Raw genomic sequence first — 26,520 nt, 5'->3', positions numbered from 1 at the left:
GCCACACCAGGGCAAATGGGAAGAGCAAGGCTAAGTGCCAGATTTGGCGCATCTTATGGACGTGCCATTTCTGGGGCGGCTGAGGGCTGGTATTGGTAGCCTGGGAGGGCAATATCCTTGGCCCCTTCCCAGGCTATTAATATCAACCCACAGCTGTCTATTTAGCTTTGGCTGGTTGGAATTTATAGGAGGGCCCCAAGTCATTTTTTTTCTGGGGTCTCCCGTAAACTAAACAGTAAAGGCAAACAGCTGTGAGCTGTTATTAATAGCCTGTGAACCTTTTGAGATATTGTCCCCTTTCCCATATTAATAACATCAGCCCTGCTGATCGCAGGGAGAGCAGGCAACAATGAGCAGCACACGGCACATGGGAACAGCACAAACTGTATCGCTTTTTCCCAAGTGCCGGTATGTGTCACACTGATGACACAGGGATGTGGGACGTTTTGGGCCCGTGCTTATGATAAAAAATGAACATGTCATTGAGTTTTTCACAAGGACATACAGTCCGTGTGAAAAACTGACATGTGCACACCACCATTGAATACAATACATATTTGCGGACCGCATATGAACAAGAAAAACGGACATGTAAAAGGGGGTCTTACTATGTTACAAGTGCCATTGCTCTTCAATTATTATATGTGTTAAACAGGTACACCAAGTCCAGAATTTTGGAGCTTCTTTCCACTGCATTATTTGGAAGTTTTATAGCTGGCTTGGGGCACAAGAAACCTATCAAGAGATGACGCAGGCAGATTTGTCTTCTTCGAATTTAATACTTTAAGAATAGATTTTATCTTCAGGCTTCATATAGTAATGTAGACTCTACTTTAATAAAATATGATTGACACTCGTAATCATGTTTTATATACTGAATTGACGTCTCCCAGGTCCCTACACAGATCAGGCTCCTACTGTTGTTTCACTTTTCAATAGCAAATGAAATATTTCTTTAAAACATGATATGAATACACATCCAGGTCTTAACAATTCTTCTAACTACTCACACAATGTAATCTCCTGGGTCAGCGCAGCCTTGTTTAATTCAGTTCGGTACAGTCTGTGTTTTGCTACTAAAACAAGAAAACAGGACTGGATTTGCATCTCTGTGGCCTGTTGGCACGAAATGTCTCGATCCTTAGATTCTGCCTACACCTTTAGGCCACATTCACATAGTCAGTGTTTGGTCAGTATTTACATCGGTATTTGTAGCCAAAATCAGGAGTGGAACAATCAGAGGAAAAGTATAATAGAAACACGTCACCACTTCTGTATTTGTCACCCATCCTGGTTTTGGCTTACAAATACTGATATGAAATACTGCTGCTTACGTGACGTAACACAGTCACATGATCCCCGGGAGACCCGTCGCTGACATCACTGGAATGGTGACAGTATCAGAGGTGAATTCAGGCAGAATTTTTATTCCATTGGAGGATGTGGCAATTGAGAAGTCAGAATAGTGGGCAACCTCTTTAATACCCATTTATGATAAAAGCTAATATTGCTATTATTTGAACCTGGTTGTAAAAGACCATGCTCAGTGTAAAAAAAAAAATACATATTACATCCACATACATAATTCTCCTTCACATTATTCATTATGGGAAAATCATTATTCAATTTTCCTCCTTATCCCCAGGATCTCCTCCTCATATTGAAGCTTCCTGTATCACATTTCACTTTCCACAGGTTAAAAGAGTTATTCCCGATATACTAAATTATCCCCAATCCATAGGATAGGGAATAACGTACTGATCGTTGGGTGTTTGACTCCTGGGCCCAGCCTAAAATCCTGAGGACAGGCTATGGAGTTCAGGAATCGCAGAGACCAGTCTTGAATTGAGTGGAGGAACATATGCTTGAACTCATCTCCATTAATTGTCTGTGGAACTGGTAGGGAATTTTGTCAGTCCCATAAACACTGAATAGATGAAAGGTCAAGCATGAGCACATCCGCTGCATCCAAGACAGGGCTCCGCAGAGCCTGGACCCTAGGCTCCATAGGTCTGTTCTTGGGGGCTCAAAAGGAGAACACCCAATGATCAATAGGTTACTGCTATCTGAGGGATAGGGGATAATTTACTATTTTGGGAGTAACCCTTTCAGAAGACATTCACACTCAACAATGTGTAGTAGCCAACAGAGGAGGCCAATGTGTAAGGATGCAAAAGCAAAGTGTAGCCAGTGAAGAAGACAATATCAATTGGCAGGAGATGGCACAGATCTTGATATGATCGCTGCTACATATAAAGTAGCTTCTGATTTGGGCATTGTATAGAACTGTATTCTGGACCCTAGATAATTCAGATATTAGTAGACAGTGGTATCACTTAGGCCGCATTATTATGCTATATCATGTATAGCGCAATATTTTTCTCCAGGAACCTTCACATTTCCAACCTCAGCCCTGACAGTGTTAAAATAAAAGTCATAGCAGCTACACCAATGTGAAAAAACCCTACTAAATTTGCAATGATTATTCAGCAGAAACTATGAAACGCAGATAAGATTAGTCTTAAGTATGAAGTCGGCTGAAATGATTGTTTTCATGTTTTAGAAATTATTTGTGCTCAGCTGAAATTAAATCTTTCATTTAGCACATCACTGGTGTACAGCCGAGCATATAAATCCTTTTCTCCATTTAACGCTCTTCAATTTATTCCTATTTTAATCCTTGGGGCACGAGCTGCTTCTAGAATATTCAGAAGATAAATGAGTTTTGTCAAGCTGTGGCCGGCATTATTGACAGCCAGTCTCACACAGGGTATATTTGCTTTCATGGAAAAGGCCAATATGAATGGCAAGGCAGACATGAGAAAGATGTGACGTGGTTAAAGGGAAGCGGTCACTATCTTCTCCAATATTAAATAATCTTTCGGGAGTGGAAAGAGACTAAATTAAACCCTAGACATCAACTTGTATTTTTTTTTGTTGCTTTTTGCTACATACTATACTATTTACGGTATATCCATCGGACTAGCCCACACAAAATGTTGAGCTGGCCCACCATCGCTATAATGGCAACTTAATTGTCTGTGTACTGGCTATATATACAGATGGAGCTATCCTGGACCACAATGCAGAAGGACATCCAGACATAGAAGAGTGAAACTCAACACCTAGGTACACAAATAAGGAGAATTGTTGGGTTAAGAGATAATGGGTTTATCCAGGACTATTTTTTCTATGCAAAAAAATAAAAAATAAAAAATAGGTCCGGTACACCTTTAGTATTAAATTAATGTGCGGGTCCTATATTTTCTTTTTTGGGTAGTACATATAGGTGGGGGTTAGCCACCTCCAAGGCCAAGCACCCATATCAATGCATCATTTCCAAATATTTGGGAGCTACGCCTGGTTTCCTTTTCACCCCCATTCACATGAGGCTGTTTTGGCACATAGAGAGGTAAGACATATAGTGGTGAGGGACCATGCATATTAAAAGGTACACCTTGACATGGTTGGATGACTTTTGCACTCTTTGATCAAAAAAACTCTAAGTACCTTTATGCATTTAATGTTTGGAGAAATATTGGCGTTCATGTATTCATTTGTCGCATTGTGCTTACGCATCTTGTATCTTTTTGCTTTTTTTTACTATGGGCTTAAAAACTAATAGGCAGGTAGTTGCTAACAACGTGCCTGCTCTACAAAGAGCAGCACAGAGTGGTCATTGACCTCTCCTGTCGGTGACTCAGCTGCTCTTCCTCTCTAGGCTGCTCTGTCGACAGGACATGACTGCTGATGTCATGCTGATTGAGAGCCAGCTCCCCGCAGTAAGGCAGCAGGTAGCCAGCTGTCAATCAGCATGACATCTACAGTCATGTCCCGTCAACAGAGCAGAGTGACATAAGCGGAAGCTGCTAAAATTGATGGCAGCAATGGTCTGTAACCACTCCATGCCGGAAGAGATTGACCCTGGTAGCACCTACCTGCCTGTTAGTTTTTAGGTAGGCCCATAGTACAAAAAAAAGAAAAAGCTGTTGGAGAAAGCCTTTAACTTCTTGCACCGTGAGATCTGTCTTGTGCATTAATTTAAGAAAGTCTACCTCCTATATATAGCCAAACAATAAGGCTATGTTCTAAGTTGCATTTTGGAACTCATTTATAACGGAAATCATGAAGTAGTCTTAGAGCTACGTTACATGACTTATAATGGTGTCCATCAGCTTAAGATGTCATGCCCACTGATTAGATGGGTAGACTAGAGGGGGTTCTTGAGTGCGGGTCTCTATTTGTATAACAACAGTACATATGGGCACCTATTATTTATTATGTGATAGCAGAAAAACACTGAAAGGGAACCTGATAGCACATTTTTTAGATGTGGAAATAGGGCTATGGTTGCATAGGTGTTTTATCCCCAAGTAAAAATGATACTTCTTTTGTAGAGATCTAATGTGCCAGTCAAAGAAATCTAGCATAGAAGCCCCATGCAAATCAGGATGAAAGTGCACTGGGGGTGTGTCAGTGCAATTGGACGGCTCATTCTAAGTGCATTGATACACACCCAGTGCACTTCAAGCCTATTTGCATATTGATTCTACACTAGATTTCTCATGATTGGCACATCGGAAGTCCACAAAAAAGGTATAATTGCTATTGGGGACAGGCGCCTATACAGCCACTACTTTCATATGCAAACAATTTCTGACAGGTTCCATTACTAATGTCTAAAAAAAATACAGCAGAAAAGGTAGTAAAATAAAATGATAACAAAAGAAAAAACAACAACAATTACATCTACTGAGTCCCGGCCAATCATTAATAACACAATAACAGTGCTCCTTTTCTATATTTACCAGTGACCAGCATGTAACCACTGCAGACAATCAATGGCTGTAGCAGTCATATACTATACTGGCAACATCACTCAGCACTGAGCCATGATGCCGGTAATATAGAACATGATCAATTTGGCCACCAAATGCGCCCCTGGAGCATTAAATCTACAGTAGATCACAGCTGTTTTTATATATTTTTTTCAATAATATTTTAGTGGTAAGAATACTTTAATTTTTGCACCCCAGTAAATGAAGGGGGAGGATTATGCCCAGAAGTTAAATCCTAATGTCTGAAGGTCCTAATGATATTGTCTAGCATTGTCTGTATTTCGCAAGATTCCCAAGGTTATGGCCATATATTGTGAAGCCTAATAAAAGAGAATATTGATAACATCCTAGGAAACGTACAACAGATACTACTAAATCCAAAAAAGTGTGAAAAAATAAAACTGTGCCAGGAGACTATGGCCGCTCAGTGCAATGTGTCCTATACAGGTAACAACCTAGAGATGACAACAACCATTCTACATCAACAGCTGACGGGAATAATTCTATGGATGAGAACTTCTTGTACAATACCATATAATAGCTTAGTAGGAGTATTATTACGTTCCTGAGAACATCCGGATTGTTGAAGCTGACGTCAACTGTGTAGGCAGCACAGAGCTCCATGTGAAGACATTTTGTTCGAACCGACCTTACTGTCCCCTAAGTTCAATTACCTAATTTTATTATTTCCTTTGAGATCTTCACTAAAGAGTTCTATGGCATGAAATAGTTAAATGTCCTGGCCAGGTAAAACAATGGGGCAGCACCAGACTTCATTTCTTTGCTGTACTCTTTCCTATTCAGTATTCAATTACATAAACTCCCACACATCATCCATTAATTCAACCCTGGGAGTAGCTCCGCACTGAAGAGTACATGACGTGGGTGTCTTTTACGTTAATGTGAAGGGTATTGGAGATTCTCAACATATGACTATGATGACCCAGTAACAGACAAAATGATAGAATTCAAAACAAGGTGTGATCGATACGTGGACCTTGGCTTCATAATACAAGTTGGTTCCAGATTTGTCTGGGGATAATCTGGGCATTGGGTATTTTTTCCTATATAGCTAAGAACATGGAGGCAGGTACTTGCTAACTACCTGACTGTTCTAACCGGTGACGATCTCCACCGGCTCATGGAGGTCACTGACTGCTTCTACCGGCTTTTCTCCTACTTCCATTCATGTCACATTTACTGAGCAGCTTCTTCTTTTCTGCTCTGCTATGTCGACGGGGTGTTATTGCCGATGGCATGCAGGCAGAAATCCTCGCCAGGCACTACAGGTAGGTAGTTAGCAAGTGCCTGCCTGCAGGTTCTTACATAATAGGAAAAAATAACCAAAGTCAAAGGTAACCCCACAGAATGTCTTTTGCTTATTTTCATGAACTACTGGACATTTCCTGTCCCTCTAGTTATAACAAGATCTGGAGTAGAAATGTTATTCAATAAGATAATACACTGCCTTCCTTACTCATTTATTTAGGAATAGTGATGAGCGAACGTGCTCGGTTAAGATGATATCTGAGCATGCTCGGCGTGCTCAAAAACTGTTTGAGTCCCCACGGCTGCATGTCTCGCAGCTGCTCGACAGCCGCAACACATGTAGGGATGGCCTGTATGTTAGACAATCCCTGCATGTGTTGCGGATGTTGAATATACCATTCGACATATTTTTCGAGCACGCCAAAGTCACTCGGTTAGCACACAAGCATGCTCGAATAACACATCCTCCAAACACGTTTGCTCATCACTATTTAGGAACTGATTACAATTTATCTGATATCTATATATATAATCGTCTAAGGTGCACTTCCGTCTGTTTGTCTGTCTGTCTGTTTGTCTGTCTGTCACGGAAATCCCGCGTTGCTGATTAGTCGCTCCTTCCTACTCTCCGTCAGTGCCCCCTCCCTACTCCCCTCCAGTCAGCGCTCACACAGGGTTAATGGCTGCGTTACACCGCGTTATGCCACGGTGTAACGCAGTCCATTAACGCTGCTATTAACCCTGTGTGACCAACTTTTTACTATTGATGCTGCCTATGCAGCATCAATAGTAAAAAGATCTAATGTTAAAAATAATTAAAAAAATAAAAAATCATTATATACTCACCATCCGGCGCCTTTCCCACTCCTCGCGACGCTCCAGGCCATGTATTGCGGGCTCGCGAGATGATGACATAGCGGTCTCGCGAGACCCCTACGTCATCATCTCGCAAGACCGCAATGCATTCTTGGGACTGGAGCGTCGCGAGGAGCATCGCTAAACGCCTCGCCTGGATCCGGGAGCCGCCGGAAGGTGAGTATATAACTATTATTTATTTTAATTCTTTCTTTTAACAGGGATATGGTGCCCACATTGCTATATACTACGTGGGCTGTGTTATATACTACATAGCTGTGCAATATATTACGTGGCTGGGCAATATACTACGTGGCTGTGTTATATACTGCGTGAGCTGTGCTATATACTACATGGGCTGTGTTATATACTACGTGGCTGTGTTATATACTATGTGGCTGTGCTATATGCTACGTGGCTGTGCTATATACTACGTGGGCTGTGCTATATACTACGTGGCTGTGCTATATACGTGGGCTGTGCTATATACTACGTGGCTGTGCTATATGCTATGTGGGCTGTGCTATATACTACGTGGCCTGTGCTATATACTACGTGGCCTGTGCTATATACTACGTGGCCTGTGCTATATGCTATGTGGCTTGTGCTATATGCTACGTGGGCTGTGTTATATGCTACTTAGCTGTGGTATATTTCTCTGCTGTATCTGTGCATCATGAATCGTGGTATGTGTTAAAGAGGGGGTCCCACTGAGACTCTTTCGCCCGGGGCCCTCAAAAACCTGGAGCCGGTCCTGGCTTCACTAATTGTTCGCGGCCGGCCAGGCATGACAAATCAGCCGCAGGCGCAGTCCGGCCTCGAATTGGCACGGAATTTGAACCACGCTTCGCTAATTGGTCGCACCCAGCTGGCCGAATCCTGTGTATAAATTGCATTATTCTGAAAACTTCATAAATGAACTACATACATATTCTAGAATACCCGATGCGTTAGAATCACGCCACCATCTAGTTTTATATACTGTATAAGTTGTGTATGTTTTATTTTATCGTGAAGCATGGTGGAGGTACCTTACAAGTTTTGGGCTGCAATTCAGAAAATAAATTTTGTGATTTCGGGATTTGTTCAAGATTAATGGTGTTCTCAATGATAAGAAATACAGGCAAATATTATCCATCATGCAATATCATCAGGGAGGCATCTTATTGTCTGCAAATATATTCATTCAGCAGACTCTGCAGCAGGAAAACAACCTGCACATAAATGTCAATTAGGCTAGGTTCACATTGCGTTAGTGCAGTCTGTTCAACGCATGCGTTAACGCAAGTGCCGAAAAAGATCGCGCTATGCGATCGCGCTAGCGCAGATGCTCTATCAGTGCTAGCGGTGACGGACCCGGAAACGCTGCAGCCTGCGTCCGAGGGTCCGTCACAGAATGACGGCACATTGCTAGCGCATGCCGATTATGGCATGCGTTGGCGATGCGCCCGAAAATAGGGGTTAATGGCAGCGTTAACGGACTACGCTACACCGCATTATGCTGCAGTGTAACGCAGTCCGTCTAACAGACTGCCAAAACGTACTGTGAACCTAGCCTTAGAACTATCTCCCGCATAAAGAAGTCCACGCAGTCCGTGAAGTGATGACATGGCCCCAAGAGAGCCCTGATCTTAACATCGAGTCTGTCTGGGATTACACTGAGAGACAGAAGGATTTGCACAAGAGGAAATCCACAGATGATCTGTGGTTAGTTCTCCAAGATTTTTGGAACAACCTCTCTGCCAAATTTTTTCAAAATCTGTGAGCATGTCCCTAGAAGAACTGATGCTTTAACGCCGTTTTGAAGGTAAAGGGCGGTCACACCAAATACTGATTTGATTTAAATATGTCTTTTGTTCATTCACTTTGCATTTTGTAATTGATAAAAATAAAACTATTATCACTTTTCTCCACACCTGTTTTGCACCATACTGTATAATATTAGTTACCTTAAGTTAAATAATTAGAAATAACTAATTCCTATATTTTCTTGCAGACCTCCTGAAATGTAGTTTGCAGACGTCTCCTAATTTCAGACTTTTCTCTTGTGGATACGCTCCTCTAAGTAGTAGATGCTTAGATGCTGGATGGGAGGTTTTGTATCCTAGGTGCTGGTGCCTCTTCGGCTCTCATGTACCAGCACCGCTACTTAGGGTGCTTTCACATTGCATTTAGGTACATGCTCGGTGGCCCTGTCGGGGCACACATCTGAATACCTGGGATTCAGACATATGCGCCGACGGGCCATAGACTGTAATGGTGCAAGCAGAGCAATCAAGGGTTCTGACGTGCATCATTTTCGGGAGTGTACGCCTACTGTAGGTGGGCACTCAGACATAGTAGACTGCGATGGGTGTCCGTCTCCAGGGAAGCAGTATGATACTGAGAGCAGTATGATGTAAGGGAAAAGACCCTGATTCCAGCAATATATCAATTACTTGCAGCAGCCTTGATTAAATCACTGTTTACTGGAAGATTAGCAGCTGCTGAGAATCTACCATAATGCTGAGCTCTATATAACCCTGCCCACACCACTGATTGACAGCTTTCTGTGTATGCTGTGTATAGGCAGAAATCTTCCAATCAATGGTGGGGCAGGCTTTTACAGAGCTCATGAGTATGGAAGACTAAATGGCAGCACATTTACTAGTCATCGTGTAATCTTCTGCTGATAAAAGTTATGTAATCAAAACCACAGCAAGCAGCTCATTGGAATCAGGGACTATGTCTTTATGCTGATAACATATTAAGTGGCAAAAAGTTGGTAACAGATTCTTTTTAAACAATAGCAAATAGTTGTTCAAAAAAACACATGGATGGATATAGTGGAGTAACTATGACATGAAATTTTGACACTTTAGGCGCCATCCGGGGCCCATATGGGACCCTAACCCCAGTACTCTCATTTACTCCCTTCGATGGACATACAAGTAGTCAAGTAAACACCACGGTGTGCACAGTTTTGCATTTGTAACTAATCCACACAAATGTGGTAGTTAAGTAAATGGATTTTGACATTTTTCCAGCAGTAAACTTCAAAGGGGTTATCCAGGACTTTGTTGTTTTTTTGGCTATGGGGCTAGGAACTTCTAGGCAGATAGTTGCCAACTTCCTTCCTGTTCTCCCCTGCAATTACCTGTTCCGGCTCAGGAGGCGATTATCAGGCTTCATTTGACCTCACTTCTTTCTCTTCCACTCTTTTCTGTTGAGGGGGTGTCACTGCTGATGTCATGTTGATTGACAGCTGGCTCAGCCTAACGTAAGCAAGGTGGCTGTCAATCAGCATGACATTGGCAGTGACGTCCTATTGACAAAAGCAGAAGAGGACAATCCTGATGACGTGACGTCACCAGAAGCTGGACAATCGCTGGCAGGAGCAGTTTATAACCTATCAGAGCCAGAATAGATCGTAGCACGGCAGAACATGCAGGTAGTTAGGAACTACCTACTGGTAAGTTTTTAACCCATAGCCAAAAAAACTCAAAGTCCTGGATATCCCCTTCAAGTCTATTCTGCAGCCTATATAATCCCTGCTCCGACCTGACTGCATTCCAAGCAAGCAATTGTCATGCACAACCACAACAGTCTAGTGACAAGTCCTTGTTAAATAATAGTTGTGTCCTTGTTTTCAGTTTTAAGTTGCCTTCACAGCTTCTATGATGACTAAAGAAAGTTCGGCTGAGTCACACGCATGAAGTTTATACTAACAAAAGGGCTGAATCTATCGATGAAAATGGCTGCTATTCTTGTCTAGGTCATGGCCATCACAATAGTCATCTGAGTCATTCATCTATTCACTGTGGCACTGCTGGCTAAAGCATCGTCCAACACAAAACTAGTGGTACAAAATGGAGGCGAGGGTCACACAGAGGGTAACATATAATAGACTATTTATACAATACGGAACCAAAGATGTAAGGACCAACTTGTCTCGGTAGTTATATTACTGGCACAAAAATGAGGCGGAAGTGTTTCTAAACTGTGAATTCCTACTGGTAGTATACAATATGTTGTGTTTCTGTTTCTTTGGTTAGTTTTTATGATAAGGACACAATACAAATAAAGAATGGTGATGATGAAGTTATTGGATGTAAGAAATATGGTTAGGTCAAGGTTTGTAGGACAGTAGAAATAGACAAAAAAGATAGAAAATATCCATCAGGGATCAAATATGTCTGACTGCTGAGGATTCATGTTGAAAATGTCACCATTAACTGTACCCCAAAAATTATATACAGTGCCTACAAGTAGTATTCAACCCCCTGCAGATTTAGCAGGTTTACACATTTGGAATTAACTTGGCATTGTGACATTTGGACTGTAGATCAGCCTGGAAGTGTGAAATGCACTGCAGCAAAAAAGAATGTTATTTCTTTGTTTATTTTTTTTTTAAATTGGGAAAAGTTATTTCAGAGGGTCATTTATTATTCAACCCCTCAACCCACCAGAATTCTGTTTGGTTCCCCTAAAGTATTAAGAAGTAGTTCAGGCACAAAGAACAATGAGCTTCACATGTTTGGATTAATTATCTCTTTTTCCAGCCTTTTCTGACTATTTAAGACCCTCCCCAAACTTGTGAACAGCACTCAAACATGGTCAACATGGGAAAGACAAAGGAGCATTCCAAGGCCATCAGAGACAAGATCGTGGAGGGTCACAAGGCTGGCAAGGGGTACAAAACCCTTTCCAAGGAGTTGGGCCTACCTGTCTCCACTGTTGGGAGCATCATCCGGAAGTGGAAGGCTTATGGAACTACTGTTAGCCTTCCACGGCCTGGACAGCCTTTGAAAGTTTCCTCCCGTGCCGAGGCCAGGCTTGTTCGAAGAGTCAAGGCTAACCCAAGGACAACAAGGAAGGAGCTCCGGGAAGATCTCATGGCAGTGGGGACATTGGTTTCAGTCAATACCATAAGTAACGTACTCCACCGCAATGGTCTCCGTTCCAAACGAGCCCGTAAGGTACCTTTACTTTCAAAGCGTCATGTCAAGGCTCGTCTACAGTTTGCTCATGATCACTTGGAGGACTCTGAGACTGACTGGTTCAAGGTTCTCTGGTCTGATGAGACCAAGATCGAGATATTTGGTGCCAACCACACACGTGACGTTTGGAGACTGGATGGCACTGCATACGACCCCAAGAATACCATCCCTACAGTCAAGCATGGTGGTGGCAGCATCATGCTGTGGGGCTGTTTCTCAGCCAAGGGGCCTGGCCATCTGGTCCGCATCCATGGGAAGATGGATAGCACAGCCTACCTGGAGATTTTGGCCAAGAACCTCCGCTCCTCCATCAAGGATCTTAAGATGGGTCATCATTTCATCTTCCAACAAGACAATGACCCAAAGCACACAGCCAAGAAAACCAAGGCCTGGTTCAAGAGGCAAAAAATCAAGGTGTTGCAGTGGCCTAGTCAGTCTCCTGACCTTAACCCAATTGAAAACTTGTGGAAGGAGCTCAAGATTAAAGTCCACATGAGACACCCAAAGAACCTAGATAACTTGGAGAAGATCTGCATGGAGGAGTGGGCCAAGATAACTCCAGAGACCTGTGCCGGCCTGATCAGGTCTTAAAAAAGACGATTATTAGCTGTAATTGCAAACAAAGGTTATTCCACAAAATATTAAACCTAGGGGTTGAATAATAATTGACCCACACTTTTATGTTTAAAATTTATAAAAATTTAACTGAGCAACAAACAACTTTTTGGTTTGTAAGATTTATGCATCTGTTAATAAATCCTGCTCTTGTTTGAAGTTTGAAGGCTCTAACTTATTTGCATCTTATTAAACCTGCTAAATCTGCAGGGGGTTGAATACTACTTGTAGGCACTGTAAATCATAAAACACTCTAAAAGGGAACAAAATGATACTTTCTATTCCAAAGGTAAATCACACATTTAAATGCAAAAAATATAATCATGGTAAACATATAGACAACATGTGCCAAGAATTCGTAGACATGTACCCGAACTGGTTGATGCAGGGGACTTGCTGCGTCTGGAAGGTCCTGGACTCTTGGTTGTACTCCTGCGTGGTATATTAGGAAGCTTGGTATATGATGTAGATTTCACAACCCGACACTCTGAAAGAAATAAAAGGCATCTTGAAATGCATTCTTTGTCTTTCTAAGGGGTCATTTCAGGGGTTATAAGGGGAAAGTGATGTTAAATACAAGACAAAATGTAATGCACTAGAGGAAAAACACAAAATATATTTGTACGGTTTCATAGGTTTATGGAGGAAAGACATATATATGACCATCAAGTTCGACTTATACCCTAACATGTTGATCCAGAGGAAGGCAAAAACCTAAATGAGACAAATGTTAATTGCACCATACTAGGGGAATATTCTCTCCTTACTCCACATACAACAATCAGACTATTTCCCTGGATCAACGTCCCATCACAGAGCTTAGTACCCATACCCTGTAATAATACAGGTGAACTTAGTGAATTGATGTTTACAACGTAATGTGGCAGAGAGATCTATAGAACAGAAGAGTTTCACGGAAGATGTGGTCATCAAGTAAACATGACATTCAGTATGTTCAGAGCCTACAGAATTTATTGACTGGCATTGCAACTAATGAAGAAAATCTACCATCTATTGGCCATGTACTCGAGCTGCATCAATAGCGCAGAATTTAGGGGGATGGTTAACAATTCAGTTTGTGTCTGAAGCCTAGATTCATTTATTGGTGAACACGGTGTGCTGCTACCCATCCTTACTCATGGACGATAACATTTGCCCAATAAATTAAATGCTCCATAAAAAATATCCGAAAGCATGTAGACATTATTCCATAAAATAAAATACATAGGTGAAAACTGTAATTCTAGCCATAGTTAACAATAGCGCCTCCTCCTCCTTCACCAACCTCCCAGGGTGGTCTACGCTCTTCTACAAGATGGACACCTATCACACATTAAAGGGAAACTGTCACTGGATTCCTGCCGCCCAATGACAGAACCTCGCAGCATGATTGCACCCAGCTATTGTTTTCGTTTAAATGCTGCAGATATCAGAGAAAACATAGTATGAAGATTTCGATGCAGTCCCCGGCAGTATTCTCCCCGCATGACCCCAGATGATTGACAGGTCCCTCCCTATGTTCAAACATGGGAGATAGCTGTCAGTTACCATGAGGAGAGTGGGGAGATTCTAGCCATCGGCCGATGGTCCCTGGCCGGATCTTCAAACTATGTTTTCTCTAAAACGCTGCAGAGAAAAACATACAAGCATAATCGTGCAACCAGACGTTGATTCATGCCGCCCGTGGTTTGTTCAGCATGAATAGACTGATAGGTTCCGTTTGAAAAGTAATGTATCCAACATCCAAGAGATGTGCGCTGTGTTACTCGCACCCATAGGCTTGTATGGGTGCAAGTGAGCTGAGACTCGGCCGAGTCTCGGTGCCAGTCGCAGCATGCTGCGATTATTCTCACATGCCCATTCGGCGTGAGAAAATAATCACAGATGTGAGCTGCCCCATAGATTTATACTGGTCCGAGTGCTATGCGATGTTTTCTCACATAGCACTCGTCCGTGTTATATGCTAGTGTGACCCCGGCCTAAAACAGAGAAGAGAAACATGCATAGAACCGGGATCACCAATAAAAATTAATGCTTTATTAATACACACTAATACAAAAGCACAAAACACATTAAAAACATTTAAAATATTACAACAACATTAATGCCCATATTAGGGCTATGTCCTGCATATCCTCCCCTCTCTACCACAATGAATATGATTAATACAAAAATACTAACAGTAAAGGGATGCAGGCAAAAAAAATATATATTTTTATATACAGTACAGACCAAAAGTTTGGACACACCTTCTCATTTAAAGATTTTTCTGTATTGTCATGACTATGAAAATTGTACATTCACACTGAAGGCATCAAAACTATGAATTAACATATGTGGAATTTTATACTTAACAAAAAAGTGTGAAACAACTGAAATTATGTCTTATATTCTAAGTTCTTCAAAGTAGCCACCTTTTGCTTTGATGACTGCTTTGCACACTCTTGGCATTCTCTTGATGAGCTTCAAGAGGTAGTCACCGGGAATGGTTTTCACTTCACAGGTGTGCCCTGTCAGGTTTAATAAGTGGGATTTCATGCCTTATAAATGGTGTTGGGACCATAAGTTGTGTTGAGCAGAAGTCTGGTGGATACACAGCTGATAGTCCTACTGAATAGACTGTTAGAATTTGTATTATGGCAAGAAAAAAGCAGCAAAGTAAAGAAAAACGAGTGGCCATCATTACTTTAAGAACTGAAGGTCAGTCAGTCTGAAAAATTGGGAAAACTTTGAAAGTGTCCCCAAGTGCAGTGGCGAAAACCATCAAGCGCTACAAAGAAACTGGCTCGCAAGAGGACAGCCCCAGGAAAGGAAGACCAAGAGTCACCTCTGCTTCTGAGGATAAATTTATCCGAGTCACCAGCCTCAGAAATCGCAGGTTAACAGCAGCTCAGATTAGAGACCAGGTCAATGCCACACAGAGTTCTAGCAGCAGACACATCTCTACAACAACTGTTAAGAGGAGACTTTTTGCAGCAGGCCTTCATGGTAAAATAGCTGCTAGGAAACCACTGCTAAGGACAGGCAACAAGCAGAAGAGACTTGTTTGGGCTAAAGAACACAAGGAATGGACATTAGACCAGTGGAAATCTGTGCTTTGGTATGATGAGTCCAAATTTGAGATCTTTGGTTCCAACCACCGTGTCTTTGTGTGACGCAGAAAAGGTGAACGGATGGACTCTACATGCCTGGTTCCCACCGTGAAGCATGGAGGAGGAGGTGTGATGGTGTGGGGGTGCTTTGCTGGTGACACTGTTGGGGATTTATTCAAAATTGAAGGCATACTGAACCAGCATGGCTACCACAGCATCTTGCAGCAGCATGCTATTCCATCTGGTTTGCGTTTAGTTGGACCATCATTTATTTTTCAACAGGACAATGACCCCAAACACACCTCCAGGCTGTGTAAGGGCTATTTGACCAAGAAGGAGAGTGATAGGGTGCTACGCCAGATGACCTGGCCACCACAGTCACCAGACCGGAACCCAATCGAGATGGTTTGGGGTGAGCTGGACCGAAGAGTGAAGGCAAAAGGGACAACAAGTGCTAAGCATCTCTGAGAACTCCTTCAAGATTGTTGGAAGACCATTCCCGGTGACTACCTCTTGAAGCTCATCAGGAGAATGCCAAGAGTGTGCAAAGCAGTCATCAAAGCAAAAGGTGGCCACTTTGAAGAACCTAGAATATAAGACATAATTTCAGTTGTTTCACACTTTTTTGTTAAGTATATAATTCCACATGTGTTAATTCATAGTTTTGATACATTCAGTGTGAATGTACAATTTTCATAGTCATGAAAATACAGAAAAATCTTTAAATGAGAAGGTGTGTCCAAACTTTTGGTCTGTACTGTATGACCTGCTACAGTGCACCCATGCAAGAAATGGCCGCCATATAATAATTGATAATGCCCATGGAAAATATATGTCACAGACCTCTGAATATACTGTGAGTATAACAAAGCCTGGCTGAAGAACACAGTAAGATACAAAAAATGAACATAAGTAAAATGCCCAGATGAGAGAAATAATTTCTGCCAAGATACCAATAGCTGGAGCAGTATTGTAGTGTTACTTCAATGGACAAGGCTGAATACCCGGTAGAAGGCAAGGAGAGCACAAAGATCCGGAGGCACCGGGCGGCAGAATAACATGGGAGGAGAGGGGAGGAAAAAAGGAGGGCAGGAAGGTGCACCAATAGTGCTTCAGCAGGTCATACATAATTTTTTTTTTTAATTTTTGCCTGCATCCCTTGACTTGGTGCCGTTAGTATTTTTGAATTAGTCATATTCATTGTGGTAGAGAGGGGAGGATATGCAGGACATAGCCCTAATATTGGCATTGATGTTGTGCTAATATTTTAGATGTTTTTAATGTGCTTTGAGTTTTTGTATTAGTGTGTATTAATAAAGCATTAATCTTTATTGGTGATCCCTATTCTATGCATCTTTCTCTTCTCTGTTTTACACAGTTGTTCTTTGACATGCTACAGGATTGATATCTCCCATTGGTTTGGTGCCCTCCTAATCTTTTGTGTTCATTATTAATCTTCTATCATCTGGTTCAAGAATTTAGTTTGGGATAATGAGCTCTTGCTAACCAGTCATTTCAATAAATTAATGTAATAAATAAAATAAAATAAATAATTACCGTAAAAATAATAATAATATATTAATTAACAATTAAAATAATTAATATTCTAAAATAAGTATATATTAAAATGGTATTTATTAATAGTCTAAAATAACACCTTTCAAGACATGGCCGCTCTTCTTTAGATAAAATTATAGGTCTTTTATCTGAAGAAGAGTGGACATCAAAATGAATTATTTTAGACTATTAATAAATACCTTGTGCTTCCTAAAAGCGCTAGTGACTGGCATTTTCTATTTTATTTCCTCAACTATATCCAAAGGTACAAGAAGGAAGGAAAGGTTATTTTGGCTTGGAGCCTTGCAGATACTGTGCGTTGTAAAAAAAAAATTGCAATTGTGACAATAACAGAATGTCACAAACACGAGCAGTAATTATAGTTCCTATTTTAATAAAAATACTACTAATACACATTGATCAGCTGTACATTCAGTCTACATTTTAGATTCTGTCAACTGTATAGACAGTAACCTGAAAAAGTTATTTAATAATAATAATAATAATAATAATAATATTGGCAATATAGACCTGTAAAATATAATTTGCTTTGGCACATACAAAGCACAAGGGAAATTATGAAATGAAAAGGCCTTTAAATTACAATATTATCTTGATTGCATTTTTATCTGATGATGGCTTCAAATTCTTTAGTCAATATCTATAATCAAGTAAATCATAGTCCAGACTATCTGCCCACTGCAGACTGTGATTTTACTCCCTAAAGGATGAATTAACATAAATTAATCAGAACATCTCAACTACAAAGTTATTTAATTATGAAATATTTTAATCTAAATCTGTAACCATGTGAGTAACAGCACTGTCCTAATTTCTCTGAAGAGCATGACAGGATGCGCCTTTCTAAAAACTTTGCCCAGTTGATAAAATATATTGTCAGGACTGACTTTAGGGGTGAGCGACCTACAGGTGCTTCTCACAAAATCAGAATATCATCAAAAAGTAAATTTATTTTCAGTTCAATACAAAAAGTGAAACTCATATTATATAGATTCATTACAAACAGAGCGATCTATTTCACGTCTTTATTTCTGTTAATGTTGATGATTATGGCTTACAGCCAATGAAAACTCAAAAGTCATTATCTCAGTAAATTTGAATAATTAACAAAAGACACCTGCAAAGGCTTCCTAAGCGTTAAAAAGGTCCCTTATCCTTGTCTGTTTCCGTAGGCTCCACAATCATGGGGAAGACTGCTGACTTGACAGATGTCCAGAAGGCAGTCATTGACACACTCCACAAGGAGGGTAAGCCACAAAAGATCATTACTAAAGAAGCTGGCTGTTCAGAGTGTGGTATCCAAGCATATTAATGGAAAGTTGAGTGGAAGGAAGAAGTGTGGTAGAAAAAGGTGCACAAGCAACCGGGATAACCACAGCCTTGAAAGGATTGTTAAGAAAAGGCTATTCAAAAATTTGGGGAAGATTCACAAGGAGTGGATTTCTGCTGGAGACATTGTTTCAAGAGACACCACACACAGATGTATCCAGGACATGAGCTACAAGTGTCGCATTCCTTGTGTCAAGCCACTCATGACCAATAGACAACAGAAGCGTCTTACCTGGGCCAAGGAGAAAATGATCTGGACTGTTGCTCAGTGGTCCAAGCTGTTGTTTTCAGATTAAAGTAAATTTAGCATTTCATTTGCAAATTGTCTCTTCAGAGAGGAAGAGGACTAGAACTCGAATGCCACCTATTGGAAGTAGGAATCCTAACAGTCAATGTCGACCCTTTAAAGAGCCTTGTCACATGACTTAGGATAAGAGCCAAACCAAATCTCAATTTGCAGACACTGTGTTTAGGGTTACTGCCCCTCGTCAGTGTAAAGTGGAGATCTGGTTTGGCAAGGTGAGAGGCGCCTGAACGGGATCCAAGAAGTATCGTTTCTCCTTGCGGAGAGTGACATGATAAGCATGTCGAGATGAGGAGACTTAAAGCCGCAATGCTTGGAAATCAAGGTCCCAGATTCTGGAGGAAGAGTGGAGAGGCCACAATCCAAGCTGCCTGAGGTCTAGTGTGAAGTTTCCACAATCAGTGATGGTTTGGGGGGCCGTATCACTGTTGGTGTAGGTCCACTTTGTTTTATCAAGACCAAAGTCAGAGCAGCCGTCTACCAGGAAATTTGGAGCACTTCATGCTTCCCTCTGCCGACAAGCTTTTTTAGAGATGGAAATTTAATTCATCAGCAGGACTTGGCACCTGTTCACACTGCCAAAAATACCAATACCTGGTTTAAAAACAACAGTATCACTGTGCTTGATTGGCCAGCAAACTCACCTGACCTTAACCCCATAGAGAATCTATGGGGTATTGTCAAGAGGAAGTTGAGAGACACCAGACCAACAGTGCAGATGAGCTGAAGGCTGCTATCAAAGCAGCTTGGGCTTCCATAACACAGGCTGATCGCCTCCATGCCACGCTGCATTGATGTAGTAATTGATGCAAAGGGAGCCCCAACCAAGTATTGAGTGCATTTACTGAACATACATTTCAGTAGGCCAACATTTAAGATTTCAAAATAATTTTTCAAGCTGGTGTTATAAAGTATTCTAATTTACTGAGATAATGACTTTTGGATTTTCGTTGGCTGTAAGCCATAATCATCAACATTAACAGAAATAAACATGTGAAATAGATCACTCTGTTTGTAATGACTCTGTATAATATATGAGTTTTACTTTTTGTATTGAAGAACGGAAATACATTTTCTTTTTGATGATATTCTAATTTTGTCAGAAGCACCTGTATGGCATGTAATGCTTTACTTTCCCTGCGGAGGCACTGCAGCAAAACTGAACACTTGTTGCCAGGTTCCCCAACAGGTTGCTGTTGATCACCAAAGATCCCAAAAGCGGAACATCCCAATCTCAGTTTATTTTTAGGATACAAATTTAACAAAAGAGGTTGTAGATCCATGGTAATTTAATTCAATCATTTGTCAGGTGATCTTATTCCTACCTATCTTCTACATTTCACATCTGCTATTATACAAGTAGGATAGTAAAATAAGAATAACAGTTAATAACATAAAATGGTGAAAACACAAAAGTAAAAGAGCTAAATGCTTTTGAAGTGTACAAACGTCCGTACAACTCCAGGAAATCTGAATCCACCATCCATTTCACAGAACATCTAGTAAAGATGCTTGATCTTCCGTGTCAGAGTGGATGTTACAGAATAGCTGAAGAAATGATTTATAAAATGCCGGGGATTATATGAATCACATGTTCTACTACTGAAGAACAGACGTTCGCCTTCAAGGACAGACATGGCCCCCGTAAATCATATTTATCTAATTCACTGCTGATTAGACCAACAGCATAAGGAGCGCAGCATACTTGGCTCTGGCACCAGGCTTGCTCTATGCTGCGCCAGGGGATGACTTGGTTGTACTTCTATTAGTATTTGCAATGCTAAATATATTATGAGCTAAACCAATCAATAAAATCTATAAAAAAGACCTGCTAAGTCAAGGTTGTATCAACGTCAGTTCCCCAAGGATGATTTTAGAAAAAAATTGCACATTGCGTCATTATGTTTATTGTTATTATTATTAATATTATTTTTTGATTGTTAGATTGTTGTTGATTGTTTGATTGAAAATTAGAACCGCTTCTTATTTTACATTATTACTTATTTTTTGTATTATTAATAATATACTATTGTTGTTACTATATATTATTATTCTATATTGTTTGTTAAGGGCTACAAAAGAAAATGAGAACAGCTTGATATTTTACATTACTTATTTTTTTTATTACTAATAATATTCCATTATTATTAACATATCTTACTCCATCTTGCTTGTTAGAGGCTACATAAGAAAATTAGAAAATCTTCATGTTTTACACTATTACTTATATTATTAATAATATACTCTTCTTATTATCTAATATTTATGATGCCCTGTGTTGTAGTCTTACTTACTATATGTATATCACTGGTTAAAGAGAATCTGTCAGCAGAATTTCATCCCCTAAACTATTTATATGTGCATGTAGCTCTTTCAAAGACAAGTCCAGCAACACTTTAACATGGCCAGTCCGTTCCTCCATTACTGAGAAATCAGTGTCTGAATGTATATGCAAATGAGACTGAAGAGCTATGATAGATCTGAAGCTTCTGTCACTCCAGCTCTAGTCCTCGCCCATGTGCATATCAATAATTTGGGGATGAAATGGCAGACAGGGCAGAAGCAAATGACATCATTTTGGTTTGAGGCACAAGAGTTTGCCTCTATTGCAAAATGCATTTTTTCTTCATCTGTGCCAAGTGTAAAGAATACCTGAATATGTTAGCACTGCAGACACTGAACCAGCAGGGAGGTGAGGGTTAAGATAAAAACTAGATATCGGAATGATTTCCAAGACATGGTGTAGCGTAGCCAGTCAACTTAATCCCAATTTAGATTTCCAGTAATTTCTAGTGACCTCCACAAGTGTGGCTGCTTTATGTAAAACGTACGCACCTATTTGAAATGCTAATTGATTGTGAACACTACAACGCGGCGTAATTAAAATAATCAAACATCATCAACACAAGCTTTGATTCTGCAGCTATGGGCACCCAGCCGCCGTGCCTGCGTCAGTGGTGGAAAATTGTTAATCAAGGTTGTTAGATGTAATACACAAAGGTGCCAAAAAGCCGGAAATGAATGAAGATGCGTCCAGTGCTACGAGACGTCTCCTGTGTATGGATGAAACATCCTGTGTTTTTCAGGTGTGATTGCTATTAAAATCAATTTATATATTACCGTGGAATTTAGTCTGTGTACATCTAACATAGAAGACAGAGGTCTGGGGTTTTGTAGTTTTTTTTTTCTTTTTATGCATCAGAAAGATATTTTATATTTCTGAAGCTGAAGGCATAAAAAGACCCTGTACAATTACTGCAATTAAGGGTCCAAGAATTCTATCAAGATTTTGCATTGTCTTAAATCTCACTGACAATAACATTATATCCTTAAGGGGGAACTGCGACCATCTCAAAATAGGCCATTTTTTTGCACTTATTTTATTCTGGTTGCTTCCATAAATATTTAATTTATTGTTGTCTTTAAATTTGTCATATGGTTCCAGAGATATGGGCCTTTTTCTTTGCGGATAATGTTTATGATATGTACTAAGGGGGCGTGGCTCACAGGATCATCCGGGGGCGTGTGTTCAGGCATTATTACATTATTACACTGTTAGCCACGCCCCCTTTGTAAAGACCTTAAAAAGTAGCAGTAAATAAAAAAGCCCATATGTCTTGAACTGTATGGTGGATTAAAAAAAGAAGAATAGGACTACTCAGCGGAGCATCAGGAATAAAGTAAGAGAAACAACTACCCACTTTTCACTTGCTGACAGATCCTCTTTTAAATATAAAATCACTATGTTAATCACCTTGAAATTAAGGGCATAGTCTAAGTTTAACTGACTGACTGTTAGAGGCCAGGACTTCCCTGCCGGGTTGGATGTATCGCAGGCACTGTTTGTTGCTCTGGCTGACATTTAGGTCCGGCCGCTGGGTCTGCTGCTTAGCGCAGACGTTGGTCCCAGCATCTTGCTAAGGCTCCTGTAATATGTGTGGTTACTGGTGGCTCTCTGGAGTCTAAGTTCAGAAATTACCTTACTGAGCATGTCCGTGATGTGGCGCCTTGTCATTGGTGCTCGGATGTTTTTGGCTCTGGTGATGTGCAGGTCCGGATTGGCCCATGGGCAACGCCCCGTCTGACTGGGCGTGAGTGGTTGGAGTGGAGCCAGGCGCATAAAGAGCTTTTAGCAAAGCATTCGGGCATGCTAGTGTCACTTGTGTTTGGTGTATGTGTGGGTGGATACGCTACTGCTCTGTCTGTGCCTTTGGTGTGTTTAGCACTGTATCAGCTACCAGTGGGATGTCAGTGATCTGTGTCAGCTTGTGTTCAGGGCTGGTCCTGTGCCATTAGAATTCTGGCACCTCCAGAGAGGAGATTTGCTGTGTGTTCTTGCTGACTGTGAGTTTTTGCTATCTGTTCTGTCCCGTGTGTATGCTATAGTTCCCTGTGGGGTTAACAGGGTATTGAACGACAGAGCAACTTCAACCCACGTGTTCTTTTGCAGTGGTTCTAACTGGGTATTGCACACTTCTTATTGTCACTGTACCTCTCGGTGGTTAGCTGAGCTGGTACATACCTTCCCTGTACCCTTCGGTGGTTAGCTGAGCTGGTACTTACCTTTCCTGTACCCCTTGGTGGTTAGCTGAGCTGGTACTAACCTTCCCTGTACCCCTCGGTGGTTAGCTGAGCTGGTACTAACCTTCCCTGTACCCCTCGGTGGTTAACTGAGCAGATACTAACCTTTCCTGTACCCCTCGGTGGTTAGCTGAGCTGATACTAACTTTCCCTGTACCCCTCGGTGGTTAGCTGAGCTGGGACTTACCTTCCCTGTACCTCTCGGTGGTTAGCTGAGCTGGTACTTACCTTCCCTATACCCTTCGGTGGTTAGCTGAGCTGGTACTTAGTTTTCCTGTACCTCTCGGTGGTTACCTGAGTAGGCACTCCTCTCCCTGTGCATCTCTGAGTAGTACCTGGGCGTTTGGTTTTCTGTGTTCCATTCATGGTGTGTTTAAGGAGCAACGTTCGCTAGTTTTTTTATCTGTCATTATTTACACTAGCAGCAGTTTTACATCTCTGCACGGTGGACCCCGGGTTGCGATTGCACTTTATTATTTAATTTTAATTAGTGCAATCCGCCAACCCTAACACTGACACCCCCCATTTACAGAGCATACTCATATCCTTTAAAGTGAACGCCCATTCAGATATGCCCTATATAAGCTAAGAAATGCTAAAAAGTAGCAGCCCTGGCTCTGGGGGGCACACAGTACGTATGTTCTGCATTGCATTGTCACCTATTCTCATCAGTATTTTCTATCTCTGGGATCTGTACAACTGATAGATCATTATCATGACACAGAAAGAAGAGATTGGTTTCTACATCACGCATGTCTTATGCTACAGTACGTTCAGCACTCGGACAGCTCCACACTTCTACCGCAGTCACTGGGATATGTTGGATTTGCATTTTTTTCCAATGTTCTTTGAAGATGTTTTTTACAAAACCATAAGGTCACCATGCTTTGCTGAGAGTGTGCTGTTGTAAGGGATCAGTGAAAAGCTTTCACGGGATGTGATTTATGTGATGTTTATCTCATATTAATGTGGTTTTAGAAAAGCCAATGTTAAGTAATATCGCAATGTGGTTTTGGATAGAAGCAAAAACAGAAATAATGGTCATATACTGCACCACAGAGAACATCAAAACCTGAAAAAAGTGGCCATTATATCGGCTATTGAGAGGTCACAAAAAGATCATATAGGAACGTCGATATCAAAGGGATTGGCTGACAGTCTAATGTGTATGGGGCGCCTCTCTCCCCTGACAGATGATGGACATGGGCCACTTTAATATCCCTACTGACCCCGCCAACCAGCAGCCTCCAATCTCCTGGCCCTTACCTCATCCTTTGGACTTACTCAGTGGTCCTCCCCAGCCACCCACACAGACGGACATACGCTAGACCTCATCTTCACCCGCCTCTGCTCCTTATCTAATCTCACAACCTCTCCCTTCCCCCATCTGACCGCCATCTACTCACCTTCTCTTCCTTGTCCTCCTCACCCGCCCCCCACGTCCAACCAGTGCCACATCCTCGCAGAAACCTTGTACACCTAGACATTATTATTATTTATTGTTATAGCGCCATTTATTCCATGGCGCTTTACAAGTGAGGAGGGGTATACATAATAAAAACAAGTACAATAATCTTGAACAATACAAGTCATAACTGGTACAGTAGGAGAGAGGACCCTGCCCGCGAAGGCTCACAATCTACAAGGGATGGGTGAGAATACAGTAGGTGAGGATAGAGCTGATCGTGCAGCGGTTGGTTGATCGGTGGTTACTGCAGGTTGTAGGCTTGTCGGAAGAGGTAGGTCTTCAGATTCTTTTTGAAGGTTTCGATGGTGGGCGAGAGTCTGATGTGTTGTGGTAGAGGGTTCCAGAGTAGGGGTGATACGCGAGAGAAATCTTGTATACGATTGTGGGAAGAGGAGATAAGAGGGGAGTAGAGAAGGAGATCTTGTGAGGATCGGAGGTTGCGTGTAGGAAAGTACCGGGAGACGAGGTCACAGATGTATGGAGGAGACAGGTTGTGGATGGCTTTGTACGTCATGGTTAGGGTTTTGTACTGGAGTCTCTGGGCAATGGGGAGCCAGTGAAGGGATTGACAGAGGGGAGAGGCCGGAGAATAGCGGGGGGACAGGTGGATTAGTCGGGCAGCAGAGTTTAGAATAGATTGGAGGGGTGCGAGAGTGTTTGAGGGGAGGCCACAGAGCAGGAGGTTGCAGTAGTCAAGGCGAGAGATGATGAGGGCATGGACTAGGGTTTTTGCAGATTCTTGGTTGAGGAATGAACGGATTCGTGCAATATTTTTGAGTTGAAGACATTCACAGACTCTCATACTCTCTTCTACCCCTGTCCTCCATATCTTCACTCCACGACACGGATAGCGCCACCGCTTTCTATAACTTCACCATCACATCAGCCATAGACTCAGTCGCCCCTCTCATGCATGGCAAAGTGCGACAAATCAATAGGCAACCCTGGCATAACAACCTCACCAAAAAACTCCGACAAGCATCCAGGCGGCGTTGGAAAAAAAACACGCCTGCCAGACGACTTCACCGCTTTCAAACAAGCTACACTTGCCTTCAAATTAGCCCTCACTTCTGCTAAACAGACCTATTTCACTAACCTTGTATCTTCACTATCCTACAACCCAAAACAACTGTTCAGCACATTTAACTCTCTCCTCCGCCTGCCACTGCCACCTCCAACTCACCTCATCTCTTCTGAAGACTTTGCCACCTACTTCAAAAACAAGATCGACCAAACAAGGCAAACCTTTACTGTTCCACCATCCCAACCACGCCATATAACAGACCTCTGCCCTTCCCCAATAACTTCCCTCTCCAACATCACTGAAGAACTTCTTTCCAAATCACACCTCACCACCAGTGCACTTGACCCCATCCCTTCCCATCTGCTGCCCAATCTCACTAACACGCTCATTCCAGCCCTAACCCATCTCTTCAACCTATCGCTATCTTCTGGTACTTTCCCCTCTGCCTTCAAACATGCCACCATCACACCCATCCTCAAAAAAGCTAACCTTGACCCAACTGCTATGCCCAGCTATCGCCCCATATCACTGCTCCGTTTGCTTCCACACTCCTTGAGCAGCATGTCCATGGTCAACTTTCCTCCCACC

The 26,520-nt window shown here is 41.7% G+C and overlaps 1 protein-coding gene across 6 annotated transcripts in view; it reads right to left on the bottom strand.

The window, feature by feature from the left end:
* The window catches only part of DCLK1 (doublecortin like kinase 1), a 487,270-nt gene that overhangs the window by 257,357 nt on the left and 203,393 nt on the right, over positions 1-26,520 (bottom strand). For all 6 annotated transcript variants that reach the window (XR_013224066.1, XM_077298215.1, XM_077298213.1 and 3 more), the window contains exon 5: positions 12,927-13,043. Coding sequence is in view for 5 of the 6 variants with exons in the window: in XM_077298215.1 (XP_077154330.1) it covers positions 12,927-13,043 (117 nt within the window). In the remaining variant the exon portion in view is untranslated. The remainder of the gene's footprint in view (positions 1-12,926; positions 13,044-26,520) is intronic.

Source organism: Ranitomeya variabilis, chromosome 3 (assembly GCF_051348905.1).
Source record: "Ranitomeya variabilis isolate aRanVar5 chromosome 3, aRanVar5.hap1, whole genome shotgun sequence".
In the NCBI taxonomy this organism is placed as follows: Eukaryota; Metazoa; Chordata; class Amphibia; order Anura; family Dendrobatidae; genus Ranitomeya; species Ranitomeya variabilis.
Note: the sequence above shows the minus strand (reverse complement) of the source record. Positions and strands in the feature narration are given on the sequence as shown.